Source organism: Stenella coeruleoalba (assembly GCF_951394435.1).
Source record: "Stenella coeruleoalba genome assembly, chromosome: 13".
Classification (NCBI taxonomy): domain Eukaryota; kingdom Metazoa; phylum Chordata; class Mammalia; order Artiodactyla; family Delphinidae; genus Stenella; species Stenella coeruleoalba.
In genome coordinates, this window is record NC_137159.1 from 68,348,477 (window position 1) to 68,371,250 (window position 22,774).

General features: G+C 39.8%; 1 protein-coding gene across 9 annotated transcripts in view; it reads right to left on the bottom strand.

Annotated features, from left to right (window-relative positions):
- The window catches only part of BABAM2 (BRISC and BRCA1 A complex member 2), a 491,572-nt gene that overhangs the window by 189,170 nt on the left and 279,628 nt on the right, over positions 1-22,774 (bottom strand). For all 9 annotated transcript variants that reach the window (XM_079940869.1, XM_079940870.1, XM_079940873.1 and 6 more), the window contains one exon: positions 15,993-16,102. In XM_079940869.1, coding sequence (XP_079796995.1) covers positions 15,993-16,102 — 110 coding nt within the window. The remainder of the gene's footprint in view (positions 1-15,992; positions 16,103-22,774) is intronic.

The window sequence follows — 22,774 nt, forward strand, 5'->3', positions numbered from 1 at the left end:
AAGTCATTAATGAAAATAAGAACATAGGAGAAGAGGAGATTTTGAGGAAGGGGAGATGGGCAATGTTAGATGATAATTTGCACTTTAGATATTAAATCTGAAGCTTCCATGATTGTTTCAGCATGAGATAGTATAGAAGGTAATTAACAATGAAGAAATGAAATCTAGAACAAGGATCCTTAAATGAAGTTTATAAATTGGCTTCAGGGGCAGGTGTGTTACTTTCAGAACTTTATTTAAACTTTCTGTGTCTGTACATTTTTCTGGGGTAAAGTCCGTGACTCTCCAAGATTGTCAACGAGGTTGGTGTCAATCTGCTATTCCTTTACACATAATGTGTCAATTTCAGATACTTTTCCTCTTTGCTGTTCAGATGATGTATCTAGGTGTCAATTTCTTTTTATTTAGCCTGTTTGAGATTCCTTGTACTTCTTCTATTTGGTGCCTTCCATCAGTTCTGGAACACTCTAGACTATTTTCTCTTCCGCTTTCTTATTTCTCTGTTCCCGCCTATAACACAGCTTAATGTTTTCATGAACTACCCACTCTTTATCTCAGACCTTTCACTGAGGAATATTTTCCTACTTGTGAATAAATATAAATGAACACTGACTGCATGTAATGATCAGTGCTCAGAGCTTCGCTGTTGAGATGTACTGTTAAATTGAAAATCATAAGGTTCTCGTCTTCATTACAGAAAAAAACTCTGCACAAAATCCTTGAGATGTTTAGTAGAAAGGTGCTAGGCCTCAGCTTTTAAATGAGGACACATTATATCTTACAGCTTTAAGCTAATCATTATGCTATAGAGAGAACAGCATTTGAAAGAAACAAGACACAGAACTGCCCAAAGACACAAAATAAATCTAACACAGAGCTTAGGGGTCCAACAAGTTTAAGAAACATGTAGCAGGGAGATTTAAGGTATCACAGACTTATATACATCTTCTTTCTAATTGTCTATTGTCTGCCTAAAAAGAAAGCTAGATAAAAACATTAATCTATCACTAACTTAGGCAGCTGGGGGGACAGGAGTTCTGCACCAGAATGTTTCCAAAAATATGGTATTTGGGGACTGATCGATTTTTTTCCCTGAACTAAATTCCATTCTGGTCTTTTTTATAATGTTTCCAAGTGCAGGCTGAGCTCTTGATCTTTTGGGAGGCACAGGCAAGACAAAAGGCCAAACTCACTAATGAAAACTTGCTGAACTTACTCTTCAGAATTCCATTCTAAGTCACGAAGAACCCTTCTGGCCCTGCTCCCGGACTAGTAAAATGAACATCTCAAGTCCCTAGAGACTAAGATAGCTCACTCCACTAAAACCAAATACACATCTCTCCTGACAGCTGGTTGTCTTAGCATACTCTGGACTATATATTTATCAAAGAGAAAAAAAAACCCACTCCAGGAGTACAATATTTATTATAGGATTATCTCAGTGACTCAAGCAAACGTAAGTAAGGCTAAATTAAACCATGTTTACTATGATGTTCTATTACTTAAATCCTGACACAAAATCATCCCAAGAGATCTGGGGTCTCATTTCTTGAGACAGTTGATACAGCTTTAAAAATAAAAGGCAAGATTTACTTTTCTTTTAAATCTACCTGTGTTTAGTTGCACAATTTCTTTAATTATTCTAAAAAATCTTTTGAGCATCTAAAATGAAAATTCCCCATCCTCTTAAGATGTTGTGGGAGGGGGAAGGGTGAGCTGTGACAAAGCGAGAGAGAGGCATGGACATATATACACTACCAAACGTAAGGTAGACAGCTAGTGGGAAGCAGCCGCATAGCACAGGGATATCAGCTCAGTGCTTTGTGACCGCCTGGAGGGGTGGGATAGGGAGGGTGGGAGGGAGGGAGACGCAAGAGGGAAGAGATATGGGAACATATGTATATATATAATTGATTCATTTTGTTGTAAAGCAGAAACTAACACACCATTGTAACACAATTATACCCCAATAAAGATGTTAAAAAAAAAAAAAGATGTTGCATTCAGTATCAAATTTAAATAAAATCACAAAATATTGAATTTGCTCATTGCTTTAAAAAAACTTATTTTCTCTGATTTATCTGAATTTAATATCCATAATCTCACCCATAATTCTAAGTATTACTTTAATATTCAGTTCTCCCCACCCCCCTTCTCTAGGCCCTTTAGTCAAATTTCCGCTTATCCCAGTCTTTGTGGATTACAGGCTATCCAAATGTTCCAAGTGACCATGTCTGTGGCCAGACACACTGTGGGGGTAAAGGCAGGGAAAGAGAGGCTGGAAAGGCCACAGCAGGAGTAGATGACAGGTCACATTAGATCAGAAGCATATGTACCACTTCCAGGATTCAGCTGATAAGCCACTCCTACAAAATAAAGCTCCACCTCTCAGAAACAAGGCCAGGGTTCACAGGGAAACAAGCCTCCTGGCTCGCCACAAAGCACAGCAACAAGAAACAACAATGGAAACCACTTGCCTTTGCAGGCACAGGGATCCAACAGGTCCAAAGCTTTCTGCCCCACCAGGGAGTCCAATATGTGGCGACTGTGGCTGAGCTCACGTGGGACCCGAGGGCAGGGTCAGCTTGGCAGGAGGTGGGCTGTGGCTCACCAACCCTCAATTGCTGGAAAAAGAAGCCCGCCCTTATAGAGTTTAGAGTCCAGGGAAACAGGATGATAATAGAGGCACAAACACAGGAGAGGAGAGTGCAGTCATGCTGGAGAGGCAGGTGGTGGTGGGCAGAAAAGTTCCACGGAGAAGGTGGCGATGGAGAAGAATAAAGAGGACAGACCCTATAGGAGAGGAAAATAAATTCAATGTCCTAGTATAAGAAGCAGTCCAAGCAAAGATACAACAATGAAAAAAGTACAAAGGGTGTTCACAGGAAATCACACACAAAAAACCAGCTGGGCTGAACAACAGGAAACATATAGAAGCCAGATCAGGGTGGAAAGGCAAGCTGGGACTAAAACAGAGAATACTTTGGATGGTGAGAGAGCTGTGCTTAATTCAGTTGGTAACAGGGAGACACTGGTGGTGTGGAGCAAGGAAAGGACACTACATGACCGGAACTTACTTCAAGAAGATAGTGAGAGTTTTGTGCAAAATAAACTGAAATAGGAGGAAAAGTTACAAGGCCATCAGGAGACATGGCAATTGAAGGACTGAAGTGAAATGACAGGAGGAATGACAAAAGTAGAGACATTGTGGAGACAGGGTTTCTAGTATAAAACAGCGGGCTGGCTATTGCCCTTGAGATGCAGCACCTGGGCACTGAAGACCATGCAAGTGCTGTGAACAGAAAGAAGGCCGTGAAGCAGAAAACACTCATCTACTGGAGGAATGATGAGTTTGGTTTTAGACACTCTGAATCTGAGGTGTCAACTGAACGCACAAAAGGATGTATCTATCAAGTGGCTAGAAAAGCAGATCTGTAAACAGGGAGAAAAGCTGGGATTAGAAATAGGGATTTGAGGGTCATCCACAAAGAGGCGAGGCCATAAAAGAGGCCTAGGGGTGGAATCAGGGAAACATAATTTAGTATAATTTAATGGATTGGAAAAGGAAGTAAAGGTAGTGAAGGATGCTAGGAAGGGTCTAAGAATTCCAGGTTTTAGAGGGAAAAAGATGTATTATAAAACTCATGCTAGACTATTCACAACAGCCAAGACATGGAAACAACCTAAATGTTCATCGACAGATGAATGGATAAAGAAATTGTCGTACATATATACAATGGAATACTACTCAGCAATAAAAAGGAATGAAATAAGGCCATTTGCAGCAACATGGATGGACCTAGAGATTATCATACTAAGTGAAGTAAGTCAGAAGTAAGTCAGAAGGAGAAAGACAAATACAAAGACAAATATGATATCACTTATATGTGGAATCTAGAATATGACACAAATGAACCTATCTACAAAACAGAAACAGACTCACAGACATAGAGAACAGACTTGTGGTTGCCAAGGGGGAGGGGGTTGGAGGAGGGATGGAATGGGAGGTTGGGGGTTAGCAGATGTGAGCTTTTATGTACAGAATGGATAAACAACAAGGACCTACTGTATAGCACAGGAAACTATATTCAATATCCTATGATAAACCATAATAGAAAATAATATAAAAAAAGAATGTATATATATGTATAACTGAGTCACTTTGCTGTACAGCAGAAATTAACACAACATTGTAAATCAACTATACTTCAATTAAAAAAAAAAACCTAATGCTAGGAATATTATCATGAAGATCAGATGGGATGCTAAATCTTAAAGCAATTTGAACATTTCAAAGCACAAAACAAATACATTTTTATTGTTACAGTATTACATGTTTAATCTCTAGAAAAGCCACACTGCATTGGAAGTGCCACACTTCCAAAGTTTTCCAAAGTCCCCTCCTCACAAATTGATTGGAAATGTGATCTCCTCCTCTTCCCTTGAAGTCTTTCAGTAGTTAATGTCTTTTCTTAGGTGTTTATACAACTCAAGAAGCACTAACTGAACATCAACCATGAGTCACACACTACAGTAGGCACTTTCATATATATCCCACCTTGGAGTGGATGAAACTGCAGCCTAAGATGTATCCCCCTTTACAGAAGATGAAATGAGGCTCAAAAAGGTTAAGTATCTTGAGCAAGACTGCCAGCTCGCAAGTGGAGGAGCAGAGGGCTTCTAATGCCAAATCTAATCGTGCTTTTTCTATATACAAGTTGGAACGTGTCATATTTGTTCTTACCTCCCTTACTGATTGTAAGCAAACTACGGGCATAAGCCATATCTCATTTTGAAGCATCTAGCAAAGGGCCTTACACTTGGTCACTTTTCACTGCATTTTTTTGCCTGGAAGAATGAATGCATGGATATTTGCAGGCGCACAGGCCTCACTAATGGTGTCTGTGGGCTGGTAAGCTTTGAGTATTTATTTCCAAGGCGGGGCTGGAACTCAACAACACAAAGTTCTAAAAACAAATTCTGTACTTGTGAAAGATGCCACCTGGTGCGCCTCAGGGGCTGAAGTCCTCTTTTTATGCACAGAGTGGGAACAGCACAGGGAGTGACGAGTTGGTTTTCTTCAAACTACTCCCACAAACCAGCTCAAGCCAAGGAAAGGGCCCACACCTTTTGGGGAAGAGAACTGTGCATTCTCTGCTGCCCATTTAACCTCCAGTGTCACCACCAGAACTGCCAGCAGTCTGGGGAGGAGGGGAAGGTAGAGCAGGTTTAGTGCCAGCTCTGATGACGTTATCCTACGATTCCAGCTTTTATGCCAGGAAAAAAAGCCAACTGGTTTGGAATCTAGTTCCCCCCCCACTCCTATTATTCAACCAAAATTTAATTTTCATAACTTACCACTAGCTTTTTTTGCATACTTTACCACTAACTTTTTTTAATTTAATGAACAGTCCTTTGTGTCTAATTCAACTGACTGGTTTTGGTTCCTTGGAAAACAAATGTATGGACCCTGAAATATGTGCATTTCATAAATGTCCCTTGTTGGAGAAGAACACAAAGTTCTCAGCAGCGTTTACTTTGCAAGCCATGTACGCACACAGTGGGAGACCAGGAAACAACACGCATCTAAACGCTATAAAGGCGACCAGTCAGTCATGCTTTCCAGCGCTGCCAGAAACGCCAGACAAAAATTCCAGGACAGACTTCTGAAGTGAGATTGCATCGCAGAGCTCCATAAATTATAATACACTTGGGAGTTTTCTACCCAATGTCTCTGACAGATGTTCCCTTTTGTGGCAGTCTCTAATTTGGGGGCAGTTGGTATCCATGTCCCTAGAAATCTTTAGGGTACAGTAAATGATCCCCTTCCTCACATCTGATGACAAGACCCCAAAGTAGCCTTCTCCTATGTCTGAGACTAGTTAACGTGAGCACTTGCCTGCTGCACAGACAAGCCGGGGCAGAGATATACCAGCCAGACTGACGTGGGGTATCTCCCGAGCTCAAGATATCCTTCCACGCTCATGGAGAGTCTTTTCTTGACAATTTTTACCTAATGTGGATCAGGCTATTGGTCTCCTGGGCCTCTGCCTGTCAAATACACTGCATGGGACTTGGAACTTCCTAGAAAGAGCCACAGCAGAAGCCAAAGAGAGTACAAGCCTCGGCTAGGGCAAGCTTCTGGCATCAGCTTCGGGCGGGCCCACATGGGATGCTTTTCCCATGACTCCTGAAAGAACTCTCCAAGACTGACTCTATAATCAATGCCTCGATAGTTAAAAGTTGACAGGATAGCATGAAACACAGAAAACAAATGAGAGCTTAACGCAATATCAAAGATAGTACCAACCTCTCTTCACTCAGTTCCTAGAGTCTATCCTATGACCTTGGCCTTAATGAAATGACATTACTTCTTTTCTATGCTCTGAACTCTGCAAGAGTTAACCAAAGATCTTAATAACTTTAGCAACTAGGTAAGCCCTTAGAAGGTCATACCACAATTTGGCCACTTTCCATTTTCACCTTTCTCTAAAACCTCATTTTTACAACTTCTACTGAAGGGCATAACTTTTGTTCGTTTTTCTTTGGTATTACAAGTGCAGCTCTACTAAGTGAACTTGTATCATCCAGGAAAACTGTACAACTTCTCAGTGCAGCATCTTCACATTTTCTTGTGAGAATTACTTACTGACCTAGAACACTGACAATTATTGACTATTATTTGCTATTAGTTACTATGTACTGCATTCGTAAAAGCATTAAAGGAATGAAAAGACGTGTTCCTTGCCCTTGAGTTGCTTCATAGTTAAAAGATGAAAAAAAAAAAAACAAAAACGCACACCACTAACTAAATCTATGGTGGGCAGAGTATAAGAGTGATATACATTCAGTGTTATAAGAACTCAGGGGAAGGCTAGACTAATTGTGCTCAGGGAAAATGGGTGGTAGACGGCGTTTGATTAAGGCCTTAGAAAATGTATAATATTTCAATGCAAAGAGGGCATTAGAGAAGGGATTTTACATGGAGGTAACAGCTTTAGCAAAGGCATGGAGGCAAGAGAGTACATGCGAATTAAGAAAACGTCAAGTGAAGCACAGGCTACAGAAGGGGAAATGACTGGAAACTGATCTGGAAAAGTAAGCTGTGGCCAGTTCTTAACATAAAAAGAGGGGGGTAAATGTAGAAAGTCAGATTTTAGAAATAGGAAATCGCTTTTAAAATATTCCCTTCACCAACAATTTTCCCCCTCATATCTTTGACTTTTAGAGTGAGAAATATTTTATTAGCAAGTTCACGTGCAAAGTAGGTGCGATCACTTCAAAGAACAGTAGCGTGGACGCTGGCAACACTGCTTTCCTCAGCTGGCAAGTTCTCGGCTGCAGCTTAACCGATATGTTCTTATTACCCACATCTTGTGATGTTTTATTGATAACTCTTTTTTGTCATCACCAAAATACCTTCTTAATTTCGCTCATTATGTATGTCCTGAGTGGCTACTCCGGAACTAGTATTCACTCACTTGTTCACTCATCCTCTCCTTTTCTGTCCCGACTTGTCCTACTAACCACTAACCCACTCACTCAGTCCCTCACTCTTCTCCTGTAAACTATATCAGTGATAATAACATTAATAGCTACTCCTTGCTATAGTGCCAGGCACTGCAGTTAATGCTTTATGAACAGTATTTAATAGAATGCTCAAAACAACACTATGAAATAGGTATTATTACCCCTATTTTACGGATGAGGAAACAAGTTCAAAGATGTTACCTATTTTGCCAGCTGCTAAGTGACAGAACCCAGGTTTAAACCAGATATGCTTAACCCTGGAACCCTTGCCTGTTACCACTTCACTGTACTGCCTTCAACACCCTTTGGCCTCTTACTGCTATGGGTCAGTATTTTCAGTTATAAATGAAAACATTCATTGAGTGCCTGTTACTGTAAGATCCTGTTCTAGGTGCTGTCATGTATATAAATAGAGGAGAGAATGCCTGTGGGTTATTAATGCTCAAAATCTCCCATATTTGAGGATAAACAGCCATGTCTTTTATCAGCGTGTAAGACGGTATGTCCATGATTCATAAATTAGCGCAACTAAGGACAGAGGGGGTGAAAATAGCTTAGTACATGAATGTGGATGGTGACCACATCTCAGACAGAAATCAGCCAACCCTGACTAAATGACTTACAGAGAATTTTAATAATACATTTCAATTGGTCTGTAAAAACTCTCTCTGCTGATGAAAAATCTGTCCTGTCAAAAGTTCCCAACCAAATCTGCTTACAATCCATTTTCGATGAACCTCAACTTCCTTTGAAGTCGAATAAGCTAGTAAAGCATTTTAGCCAACAATAAGCACGTTGCGAAGCTAGTCCTTATAAGATTCATTACTGATGAATAAAGTTATTGAGTTAAAACACAAACGTGATATTAAACTACTTGTACCACAGGGCCTTCAAGATGGCAGAGGACTAAGACATGGAGATCACCTTCCTCCCCACAAATAGATCAAAAATACATCTACATGTGGAACAGCTCCTACAGAACACCTACTGAACGCTGGCAGAAGACCTCACACCTCCCAAAGGCAAGAAACTCCCCACGTACCTGGGGAGGGTAAAAGAAAACAGAAAAATTAGAGACAAAAGCATAGGGACGGGACCTGCCCCTCTGGGAGGGAGCTGTGAAGGAGGAAAGGTTTCCACACACTAGGAAGGTCCTTCGCGGGTGGAGACTGCGGGTGGCAGAGGGGGGAGCTTCGGAGCCACAGAGGAAAGTGCAGCAACAGGCATGCGGAGGGCAAAGCAGAGAGATTCCCGCACAGAGGAGCAGTGCCGACCAGCACTCACCAGCCTGAGAGGCTTCTCTGCTCACCCGCCGGGGCGGGCGGGGGCTGGGAGCTGAGGCTCAGGCTTCAGAGGTCAGATCCTAGGGAGAGAACTGGGGTTGGCTGTGTGAACACAGCCTGAAGGGGGCTGGTGTGCCACAGCTAGCAGGAGGGAGTCTGGGAAAAAGTTTGGAACTACCTAAGAGGCAAGAGACAATTGTTTCAGGGTGCGTGAGGAGAGGGGATTCCGAGCACTGCCTAAACGAGCTGCAGCGATGGGCATGAGCCGTGTCTATCAGTGTAGACACCAGAGACGGGCATGAAACACTAAGGCTGCTGCTGCAGCCACCAAGAATCCTGTGTGCAAGCACAGGTCACTATCCACACTTCCCCTCCCAGGAGCCTGTGCAGCCCGCCACTGCCAGGGTCCCGTGATCCAGGGACAACTTCCCCGGGAGAATACACGGTGTGCCTCAGGCTGGTGCAACGTCACACTGGCCTCTGCGGCCACAGGCTCACCCCGCATTCCGTACCCCTCCCTCTCCCTGGCCTGAGTGAGCCAGAGCCCCCTATTCAGCCGCCCCATAACCCCCTCCTGTCTGGGCGAAGAACAGATGTCAGAGGTTGATCTACATGCAGAGGCAGGGCCATATACAAGGCTGAACCCCAGGAGCTGTGCGAACAAAGAAGAGAAAGGGAAATTTCTCCCAGCAGCCTCAGAAACAAGGGATTAAGTCTCCACAATCAGCTGGGTGTACCCTGCAACTGTAGAATACCTGAATAGATAACAAATCATCCCAAAACTGAGGCGGTGAACTTTGGGAGAAACTGTAGACTTGGGGTTTGCTGTGTGCAACTGACTAGTTTCTGATTCTTATGTTTATCTCAGTATAGTTCTTAGCACTTGTTATCATTGGTGGATTTGTTTATTGGTTTGGTTGCTCTCTTCCTTTTTTTTCTTACTTAAAAAAAATTTTTTAATTAAAAAAATTTTGTAATAATATTTCTTTATTTTTTATTTTAATTATTTTTTTATTTTATTTATTTATTTTTCTTTCTTTCTTTTTTTCCTCCCTTTTCTTCTCAGCCACGTGACGGACAGGGTCTTGGCACTCCGGCCGGGTGTCAGGCCTGAGACTCTGAGGTGGGAGAGCCGAGTTCAGGACATTGGGCCACCAGAGACCTCTCAGCCCCATGTAATATAAAGCAGCGAGAACTCCCACAGAGACCTCCGTCTCAACACTAAGAACCAGAGCCACTCAACGACCAACAAGCTCCAGTGCTGGTCACCCCATGTCAAACAGCTAGCAAGACAGGAATACAACCCCACCATTAGCAGAGAGGCTGCCTAAAATCATACTAAGTTCACAGACACCCCAAAACACACTACAAGACGCAGTCCTGCCCACCAGAAAGACAAGATCCAGCCTCATCCACCAGAACACAGGAACCAGTCCCCTCCACCAGAAAGCCTACACAACCCACTGACACAACCTCACCCACTGGGGGCAGACACCAAAACAACAGGAACTACGAACCTGCAGCCTGTGAAAAGAAGACCCTAAACACAGTAAGTTAAGCAAAATGAGAAGACAGAGAAACACACAGCAGATGAAGAAGCAAAGTAAACACCCACCAGACCAAACAAATGAAGAGGAAATAGGCAGCCTACCTGAAAAAATATTCAGAGTAATGAGAGTAAAGATGATCGAGAAGCTTGGAAATACAATGGAGAAATTACAAGAAACGTTTAAAAAGGACCTAGAAGAACTAAAGAGCAAACAAACAATGATGAACAACAAAACAAATGAAATTAAAAATTCTCTAGAAGGAATCAATAGCAGAATAACTGAGGCAAAGAACGGATAAGTGACCAGGAAGATAAAATAGTAGAAATAACTACCACATAGCAGAATAAAGAAAATAGAATGAAAACAATTGAGGACAGTCCCAGAGACCTCTGGGACAACGTTAAACGCACCAAGAGTCGAATTATAGGGGTTCCAGAAGAAGAAGAAGAGAAAAAGAGAGGGACTGAGAAAGTATTTGAAGAGATTATAGTTGAAGACTTCCCTAATATGGGAAAGGAAACAGTCAATCAAGTATGGAAGCGCAGAGAGTCCCATACAGGATAAATCCAAGGAGAAACACGCCAAGACACATATTAATCAAGCTATCAAAAATTAAATGCAAAGAAAAAATATTAAAAGCAGCAAGGGAAAAACAACAATTAACATATAAGGGAATCCCCATAAGGTTAACAGCTGATCTTTCAGCAGGAACTCTGAAAGCCAGAAGGGAGTAGCAGGACCTATTGAAAGTGATGAAAGGGAAAAACCTACAACCAAGATGACTCTACCCAGCAAGGATCTCATTCAGATTAGACAGAGAAATTAAAACCTTTACAGACAAGCAAAAGTGAAGAGAATTCAGCACCACCAGACCAGCTTTACAACAAATGCTAAAGGAACTTCTCTAGGCAGGAAACACAATAGAAGGAAAAGACTTACAATAACAAACTCAAAACAATTAAGAAAATGGTAATAGGAATATACATATCGATAATTACCTTAAATGTAAATGGATTAAATGCTCCCACCAAAAGACACAAACTGGCTTAATGGATACAAAAACAAGACCTGTATATATGCTGTCCACAGGAGACCCACTTCAGACCTAGGGACACATACTACTGAAAGTGAGGCGATGGAAAAAGATATTCCATGTAAATGGATATCAAAAGAAAGCTGGAGTAGCAATTCTCATATCAGACAAAATAGACTTTAAAATACAGACTAATACAAGAGACAAAGAAGGCCACTACATAATGATCAAGGGATCAATCCAAGAAGAAGATATAAAAATAGTAAATATTTATGCACCCAACATAGGGCACCTCAATACATAAGGCAAATGATAACAGCCATAAAAGGGGAAATCGACAGTAACACAATAATAGTAGGGGATTTTAACACCCCACTTTCACCAATGGACTGATCATCCGAAATGAAAATAAGGAAACACAAGCTTTAAATGATACGTTAAACAAGATGGACTTAATTGATATTGATAGGACATTCCATCCAAAAAAAACAGAATACACTTGCTTCTCAAGTGCTCATGGAACATTTGCCAGAATAGACCATATATTCGGTCACAAATAAAGCCTTGGTAAATTTTAAAAAATTGAAATCGTATCAAGTATCTTTTCTTACCACAACACTATGAGACTAAATATCAATTACAGGAAAAAAACTGTAAAAAATACAAACACATGGAGGCTAAACAATACACTATTAAATAACCAAGAGATCACTGAAGAAATCAAAGAGCAAATCAAAAAATACCTAGAAACAAATGCCAATGAAAACATGATGACCCAAAACCTATGGGATGCAGCGAAAGCAGTTCTAAGAGGAAAGTGTATAGCAATACAATCCTACCTCAAGACACAAGAAAAATCTCCAACAACCCAACCCTACACCTAAAGCAATTAGAGGAAGAAGAACAAAAAAACCCCAAAGTTAGCAGAAGGAAAGAAATCATAAAGAACAGATCAGAAATAAATGAAAAAGAAATGAAGGAAACGATAGCAAAGATCAGTAAAACTGAACGCTGGTTCTTTGAGAAGATAAACAAAATTGATAAAACATTAGCCAGACTCATCAAGAAAAAAAGGGAGAAGACTCAAATCAACAGAATGAGAAGTGAAAAAGGAGAAGTAACAACCGACACTGCAGAAATACAAAGGATCATGAGAGATTACTACAAGCAGCTATACACCAATAAAATGGACAACCTGGAAGAAATGGACAAATTCTTAGAAAAGCACTACCTTCCAAGACTGAACCAGGAAGAAACAGAAAATATGAACTGACCAATCACAAGCATTGAAATTGACACTGTGATTAAAAATCTTCCAACCAACAAAAGCCCAGGACCAGATGGCTTCACGGGCGAATTCTATCAAACATCTAGAGAACTAACACCTATTCTTCTCAAACTCTTCCAAAATATAGCAGATGGAGGGACACTCCCAAACTCATTCTACGAGGCCACCATCACCCTGATACCAAAACCAGACAAAATGTCACAAAAAAAGAAAACTGCAGGCCAATATCACTGATGAACATAGATGCAAAAATCCTCAACAATATACTAGCAAATGGAATCCAACAGCACATTAAAAGGGTCATACACCATGATCAAGTGGGGTTTATCCCAGGAATGCAATGATTCTTCAATATAGGCAAATCAATCAATGTGATACACCATATTAACAAATTGAAGGATAAAAACCATAAGATAATTCAACACCCATTTATGATAAACACCCTCCTGAAAGTAGGCATAGAGGGAACTTACCTCAACATAATTAAGGCTATATATGACAAACCCACAGGCAACGTCATTCTCAATGGTGAAAAACTGAAACAATTTCCACTAAGATCAGGAAGAAGACAAGGTTGCCCACTCTCACCGCTCTTATTCAACATAGTTTTGGAAGTTTTAGCCACAGCAATCAGAGAAGAAAAAGAAATAAAAGGGATCCAAATCAGAAAAGAAGTAAAACTGTCACTGTTTGCAGATGACATGATACTATACATAGAGAATCCTAAAGATGCTACCAGAAGACTACTAGAGCTAATCAATGCTTTTGGTAAAGTAGCAGGATAGAAAATTAATGCACAGAAATCTCTTGCATTCCTATACACTAATGATGAAAAATCTGAAAGAGAAATTAAGGAAACACTCCCACTTACCACTGCAACAAAAAGAATAAAATACCTAGGAATAAACTTACCTAAGGAGACAAAAGACCTGTATGCAGAAAACTATAAGACACTCATGAAAGAAATGAAACATAATACAAACAGATGGCAAGATATACCATGTTCTTGGATTGGAGGAATCAACACTGTGAGAATGACTACACTGCTCAAAGCAATCTACTGATTCAATGCAATCTCTATCAAACTGTCAATGGCATTTTTCACAGAAGTAGAACAAAAAATTGCAAGATTTGTATGGAAACACAAAAGACCCCAAATAGCCAAAGCAATCTTGAGAAAGAAAAACGGAGCTGGAGCAATCAGGCTCCCTGACTTCAGACTATACTACAAAGCTACAGTGCTCAAGACCGTATGGTACTGGCACAAAAACAGAAACACAGATCAATGGAACAGGATAGAAAGTCCAGAGTTAAACCCACACACATATGGTCACCTTATCTTTGATAAAGGAGGTAAGAATATACAATGGAGAACAGACAGCCTCTTCAATAAGTGGTGCTGGGAAAACTGGACAGCTACATGTAAAAGAATGAAATTAGAACACTCCCTAACACCATACACAAAAAAAACCTCAAAATGCATTAAAGACCTAAACGTAAGGCCAGACACTATAAAACTCTTAGAGGAAAACATAGGCAGAACACTCTATGACATAAATCACTGCACGATCCTTTTTGACCCACCTCTTAGAGAAATGGAAATAAAAACAAATGGGACCTAATGAAACTTAAAAGGTTTTGCACAGCAAAAGAAGCCATAAACAAGACGAAAACAAAACCCTCAGAATGGGAGAAAATATTTGCAAATGAAGCAACTGACAAAGGATTAATCTCCAAAATATACAAGCAGCTCATGCAGCTCAATATCAAAAAAACAAACAACCCAATCCAAAAATGGGCAGAAGACCTAAATAGACATTTCTCCAAAAATGATATACAGATTGCCAACAAACACATGAAAGGATGCTCAACATCACTAATCATTAGAGAAATGCAAATCAAACTACAATGAGGTATCACCTCACACCAGCCAGAATGGCCAGCATCAAAAAATCTACAAACAATAAATGCTGGAGAGGGTGTGGAGAAGAGGGACCCCTCTTGCACTGTTGGTGGGAATGTAAATTGGTACAGCCACTATGGAGAACAGTATGGAGGTTCCTTAAGAAACTAAAAATAGAACTACCATACGACCCAGCAATCCCACTACTGGGCATATACCCTGAGAAAACCATAATTCAAAAAGAGTCATGTACCACAATGTTCATTGCAGCTCTATTTACAGTAGCCAGGACATGGAAGCAACCTAAGTGTCCACTGACAGATGAATGGATAAAGAAGATGTGGCTCATATATACAATGGAATATTACTCAGCCATAAAAAGAAACGAAATTGAGTTATTTGTAGTGAGGTGGATGGACCTAGAGTCTGTCATACTAAGTGAAATAAGTCAGAAAGGGAAAAACAAATACTGTATGCTAACACATATATATGCAATCAAAAAAAAAAAAAGGTTCTGAAGAACCTAGGAGCAGGACAGGAACAAAGATGCAGATGGAGACAATGGACTTGAGGACACGGGGAGGGGGAAGGGTAAGCTGGGACGAAGTGAGAGAGTGGCATTGACATATATACACTATCAAATGTAAAACAGATAGCTAGTGGGAAGCAGCCAAATAGCACAGGGAGATCAGCTCGGTGCTTTGTGACCACCTAGAGGGGTGGGATAGGGAGGGTGGGAGGGAGACACAAGAGGGAGGGGATATGGGGATATATGTATACATATAGCTGATTCACTTTGTTATACAGCAGAAACTAACACAACATAATTCTAAAGCAATTATACTCCAATAAAGATGTTAAAAAAATAAAATAAAATAAACTACTTGTACCATGTAGCCTGAATGTTGTGTAAAGTTATATAGAACTATTTCAACACAGAAAAATAATTCGAACATGTCATCGTTTTAAGCTATCTGCTTATTCTATTCCTTTCACTAATCTGGATAAGTTAATACTGTCAGGATACTGGTTACATTTTTGCAAACAACTGTAAGTATTACAAATACACAAGAAATTGCATAGGATGTTGTTCAGCAGTCCTCTTTCGGGTAACCATACATACTCAGGGGCATTTGGAAGGAGTCACAATTGTGAATCCAGTCTACCAGGCACAGTATTCACATCACAAACTGCACAGCTAAGTCTCATCCAAAGATCACAGTTGCAAATACCAACTGCATTTACTCTGAAATCTAAACTCTGAATAGAATTCATTTTTAAGAAAACAAAAGTCAATAAAGAGAAGTCATTTTAAGAGTTTAAGAGTGGCAAAAGAAGTAGCAAGCATGTTTGATTAACAAGGAGAAGCATCAGGCTACATAACATAAATGACACGGATACTTACTGTTCAATTCGGGGTGACAAGTACAGCTTAGGATACACCTGAGTGGCTTCAGTGTCCTCAAAACTGACAGAAAGGAGGGCCACATCTTCTCCAGGGTCTTCATTCACATCCTTAAACAGTTAGTGAAAAACACAATGCCATCAGTTCCTTCTCTCATGACATCTTTCTGGTGACCAGCTTACAGCCCACTAGCAATGAGACCAGAGGTGTGAGTTACCTGGATTCAAGACGCCACACATCCTTTGCCACCTACCTAGTCACTCTTTTAGAGTGATAGCTTTCAAACTTTCTGACCAAGCCTACCACAGTGAGAAAAAGCCTGCCACCAATTTCACTTGTTCCCACATTCCAAGAGGGGAAAAGTGAATCTGGTGATAACAAAGAATTAGACAAAAACATAGTTAACAAATTACAGTAATCATGCTGCTAGCAAGATATATAATGGCTTATAATTTACATAATACATACAAATGGCTTAAAATTTACTTTTTCTGGGATGAAGATGCATTATAAACATGATTTATATCACTAGACAACAACAAAATCTTAAAATACCCAGTAATTTTATTATATCTACCTTGATAATATAAGTTATTTAAATGGCAAACATTACCAAGAAGCATATCACTGTGAAGTATTCCACTGTACATGCAAACGGCAGGGTGTTGATGTATATATCTGCTTTAGCAAAATGATTATGGATGATTCATATGTGAACCACAAGACATACGTATCTTAAAAGACTAGTTATAAGAATATTATGACAAAAACATTGTTGATCCAGATATGTATCAAGAAACATTGAGAGGTTAACCAAACAACCCACAATAAACTAGACTGGTAATGATAAAGCTAAACTTACTGTAATTTATAATTAAAAAGCAAGAATAGCAACAATCGAATGTCATAACCAACCCAAACCAACACGGATGATACACTGAATTGTCCTGAATTAAAATTGTGGGATTTACAACTATGTGCATGTGCTTTATGATTGCTGCCAAGCCCTGAGTATTTGCCAGGCTGCCAGAAGAAAATACCAAATTAGAATAAATTCTCATTGCATGTTGATTTCAATTTGTGAAGAGCAAATTCTAAAAACCCTTAATAATTTATTTCTGGTTGATAGTGGCTCCAAGTCAAATGCAGGTTTTTTAAAAAACTTGATAGCATTGCGCATCTTTCACCCCAAAGGACAGGTAAGAACTGACCCACATTTCCGAATCAGTTCACAGGTCCTCAGGAGGGCTCAGCAGCCATCCTAGGAGGGTCCCAACCCAGACTTTAAGAATCACTGCCCGTGAGCTGTGAGAATCTCAGATATGAAGTCCTTCCTTTGATCTAAAACTAACCTCAGCCCTGTTTCTCCTGCATCCTAGGAAGCTGGACATCATGCTCACCTGCTCACCTCTAGCATCTTCAGTGTCCTTGCTCTGCCTTCTATTGTGTCTATAGGATGCACAAGTGTGGCAAGTATACATAGGGACAAGGACTGGAAGTCTCTCCCATCTTAAAATATAAGAATTTTAAAAAGAAAGAAACGAATCATGCTGGTCTCTACCTAGTTCCCTGGGTTCTCTCTCTCCTCCCCTGCACAGACTGCTGAAAGAGTGGTCCACACTCCCTGCCTCACTCCCTCCCCTCCTCTTAGCCTCCCCTTAGCCCACTAGAGTAGCCTTCTGACCTTACTTCTTCCCACAGGCAGCCACTAAACACAGCAAATGCCTCTCGGTCCTTACCTTACTTGATCTCTAAACAGTATTTGACATGGAAATCTCTCTCCTCGGGAAATTCTCTTTCTTGCTTCTAAGAAACTATACTCTCCTGGTCTTCTTCTGTCTCTTGGCCACTTACCCTTCCCTTTTCATTCTCTCTTTTATAACTTCTCAACTGATTTTTCATTTTACATTACATTTAGCCTTGTTGTAACTAGTCAAATGATACAGAAGTTTTTAAAAGAAAAAGCATTTCCACCCTCACTTTTCAAGGTAACCAATAGTAACCGTTACATGGGCTTAAACAGCTTTTTCTATGATCATAAACACACACACACACACTTGCATATAAATAACTCTTTAACCCTGTGTCTTGTTTTCCCTAATGGAGTCATATTATACACAGGACTCTACCAACTGCTTTCTAAATAGCCACATAATATTCCACGGCATGGATTTATTTTCTATTTAACCATTCCCCTAGCAACAGACATTCAGGTTGTTTGTAGTTCTTAGCTACTTGATCGTGCTACAATAAATATCCTTGTATATATACCCTTTACTAGTGGGATTCATAGTTCTTAGGAGATAACTAAAACTCAGCTGTTGGGTCAAAGGTTATAAATATTTTACATTTTAATAGAGTTTAATAGATTGTTTTTCTAAAAATTTTGCAGCAGTTCACATTTGGACCCATGAGTTTGCATCAGTATGAGAGAGAGCCTCTTTCCGTTCATCCTGAGTCACTGGATAACACTGGCTATTGTCACTCTTTAATTTAATGTTGGCCATCTGATAGCTGGAAAATGGTATCTCAATTTAGACTCAATGAATGAAGCTGGGCAATGTTTTTCACTTGTTTACTGGTCATTTACATTTCTCCTGTAAATTTTCCCAACAAATCCTTTACCCATTTTGCTTAAAGGTTCTTAGACTTTTTTGTTATTGCCGTGTATTAGATTTACTAACCCTTGTCTATCATGTGTATTATACATATTTTCTCTTTTTGACTTCTGACTTTGTCTAGGGGCTCTTCTGACATTAGAAGAAAATTTAGATTGCTATAGAGTTAAATCTGGTTAATAACTCAGGGGTTATTTAACCATTTTCCTAGTTTTTCATCTAACATTGTTACAATTTTATTTTTACATGTAGATTTGCAATACACATGTATATCTGGAATATATTTTTAGGTGGTATGACACAGGAAGTACGTACAAGGATGATTTTAGTACAGTGCCTGGAACACAGAAACCACTCAATGTCTGCTGAATGGATAAATCAATAAACAATTTAACGTTAATTCCTGTTTTTCTCCACTCCTAGTGATTTTCAGCAACCTGCTTTACAAAAGTTGCTGTCACCAGTGATGTCTGGAAACTAAGTACTGGCTCCTTGCTCCTGTCCTCCCCCTGCACACACACCCCCTCAGGTACACCAAGGTCCCTAGAACTAGTGGTTTTAAAAGGAAAGCCAAGATTGGGAGTCTGAGTTTATCTATCACTTTTCGCTCTTTTATAGATGATAAAGAGTCCAACCTTGAATATTCCTTTCTGCAAAGTAAGGATGGAAAATTTTAAAAATACTTATAGTCTCAACAAATAGAAACTATGTAATTATATGACTCTAAAACTCATAAAATATCTAAAATAAGGTTGAAGCTAAGCTTGAAAAAATTCACATTCAGAGGGACAAATTTATTTTATTTTATTATTTTTTTATAAATTTATTTACTTTACTTATTTATTTTTGTCTGCATTGGGTCTTCGTTGCTGTGTGTGGGCTTTCTCTAGCTAGAGCGAGAGGGGGCCACTCTTCGTTGCAGTGCGTGGGCTTCTTACTGCGGTGGCTTCTCTCGTTGCAGAGCACAGGCCCTAGAGCACGCAGGATTCAGTAGTTGTGGTGCACAGGCTCAGTAGTTGTGGCTTGCGGGCTCTAGAGTGCAGGCTCAGTAGTTGTGGCTCACGGGCTTAGCTGCTCCACGGCATGTGGGATCTTCCCGGATCAGGGCTTGAACCGGTGTCCCCTGCATTGGCAGGCGGATTCTTAACCACTGTGCCATCAGGGAAGTCCCGGGACAAATTCATTTTATAATCTAAGTGTAGAAGTAGTCCCCCTTTCGAGTTAGGCTGGTCATCTTAAGAGAGACAATAAAAAAAGAACTAACATTGAACTGACTTTCAGATACCTTTCTCCAATGACTAAGTTTCCTTGTTAAAGGTCAAGGCTCTGACCTCAAGTCACAAAACTCTGTAAAAACAAAAAAAAACACTGCAAAACTTGGGCCCACTAAAAACCCTTTTAATTAACAGCTTCATTCCATATGCCTATGGATAATTTATAATTATTTCCCTTTCCTGCTTTTTAACTTCTCATTTCACTACCATTTAAGCAAAGAACAGAAATGCTCAGAGACAGTCCTCCAAACAACCGGAATGACCCTGGTTTATATAATCAACGTTTATTATCTGGCATCCTGCAAAAAGTACACGAAACATTACTCTGAATATGAAAATAGTTGTTTCCAGGAGTTCCTTTACGAACTACTTTAATATGATTTATTCCCCTTGGTGTGGCACGTGAGTTTTCCCCGAGTTGGTATTTGATTCCTAATGGATACGTAAGTTTGACTTTGAGAGCTTAAATAAGCCCAAAGAGTTCCAAAAATACAAATCCACACAGAGCTGTTTCCAGTTTCTGCAACTCTAACAGGATTGTACATGTGTTCCTTTCCATCTGGGAAATTATAAAAGAAGCTCTTGTACCATGGCTCTTAGAAGCTAACATTACAGATGATTATTGTAACCACTAATGGCAGCATTTAGAAAACAGGGGGTGGTTACAGTGTAGTAGGGGACATTTAAAAATGTATAAGTATACATTTTCAGGGCTTTCTATCTGCGCCATTTGAAACTGCAACAAGCTAAAATGGGGGAAAGACGCCGAACATGAAGCTAAAAAAAAAAAAAAATACTGACTCCTACCTTTATAAAAGCATGTCAGGCACTGATATACACAGGGTGAGGCAATAATGGCCATGATATTTTGCTGAAAACTAACTATGGATTTGGCTCGGCACTTGGCTGTAGCACAAAGGGGTTCCTACGGCTTGCAGTGAATAGTCACTAGATGGTGAGTTCCTTGCAGGCTGGGAGTTTTTCCTGTTCATTTTTGTATCCCCTGTGTCTGGAACATAGTAAATATATAGCAAATTGGTTGAAAAAAAACTGAATTAATGCAGGAATGACTGTAAGAATGAGGAAATAACGGAGTAAAACAGAAAATGCTTTTTGCTAGAAAGTTTCTCAATATTTATCTCTCTAGTTCCTTAAATCTATGACTACTTAAGATTTTATCAAAGAAAACTCAAAGCTGAACCATAGGTAAGCAAAGGGTATACCGACTAATAAAAGTTAACATTCTGCTTAGGTCATAATGGTTTATCTATACACCTATTCTCAATCGCCGCTCATTGCAAATATCCAAAGGGTGTAGAAAAGACAACAATTAGCCTTGGAAATGAAAGCAAACACAAGTACAATTTATCATTATGTTGTACCTTTCTGATATGCTAATTTTCCAAGTGAGGAAAGCAGCCATTAAACAAGCCCCTATATGTTGAGTGTCAATACAGGAACAAACTATCAATTAACTAATTGGTGATAGACATTAGCTGGACAATATATATTACAAACCACATGTCACATAGGAAGACTAAAAAAGCCACTGTATTTCTCAATTCGAAAAGGCTTACAACAAAGCTATAACCATTACTAGCAAAACCAGTTTGTGGACATAAAGACTATAAGGAAGCTATTATACTGTCTGTGAAAAATAGAGTAAGAACCATTTAGAGTTACATTTAAAATGATATTAAACAAGACCCAGGATTAATCATGATTCCTAGGGCGAAAGAACTAGGTCTGAGTAAGCACCTCATTATACAAAAGCTATGAGCTTTTGAAAAGATGTAAGCAAATTAAAAATCCCCAAAACAGAAACTTATTTTAAAATATACTAAGTGAGGTTTGTACTTTAGAGGCCCAGTATTTTGCTATTACAGATTCGTCATCAAATTACATAAATTTAGATTTTTCAAAGTCAGGTTTTTTCAAGTAAGAGAATAAGACTCTCATGATGCTACCGTTCATTTAACAAACATTTAACAAAGTAAGGAAAATAGGTAATATGTTACAAATATTACGGAGAAAAATGAAAGCAGGGGAAGGGGGCAAGGAGTGAGGAGGGAATGGGAGTTTCAAGAGAGCGTTTGTTCCAAGACAGCTTGTGGAGACTCAGCAGTGGCCTCTCATTACTTGCGACAGGAGATTTAGGATGAAAAGTCCTCTTGACTTACTGCGCTATATATCAGCATAAGTAGTCCCCGTCAACATTCGAATTTGTATTCTACTAGCATTAAGACATGACAATGAACATGCTAGGGAACTGAATTAAATCTAAGCAAAAGAAATATGCAAGAACGAGGAAAACGATGTACCTGACAGAAGACCTTGGTCTCACTGCTAAGGGGTCTCTGTCCAATAAAGACACTGGTCATTTTTTTTGAAATCAGGTCATTTCCTCTTCATCAAAGTGCTGGGAAATATACAAGTGCAAGGAAAGGCAGTGTAGTCGGAAAGCAAAATGGATACAAGAGTAAGGAATCAATGGGCGTCGCGTCCTGTCGGGCCCTTTTGCCCTGGGCCCCTCCTTTCCATGCAGCAGGGGTTGCTGCACTGGGGTTGGGGTTCTGAAGGCCTAGTTACTGCTTATCTCACCACATACTGAGTTCTTGCCTAAAAACTACTTTGATATATTGATATATCTTGTGAAGGTAGCCTTTAAGAGAGTTACGTCTGATTTGGTTTCTCCAAATAGAAATGGGAGTAAAAAGATTCCCTCTGCTTAGTCCAGACAAACTGGGCCACTCCCCATGTATTTTACTAGATCTTGACTAACACTTTTGCGCTTGCCACTTCCCTTATCAAAAAGCTCTTTCTCTTGAGGGGGCTGGGAAGGGCAGAATAGGTGAAGGGGATTAAGAGGTACAAACCTCCAGTTATAAAA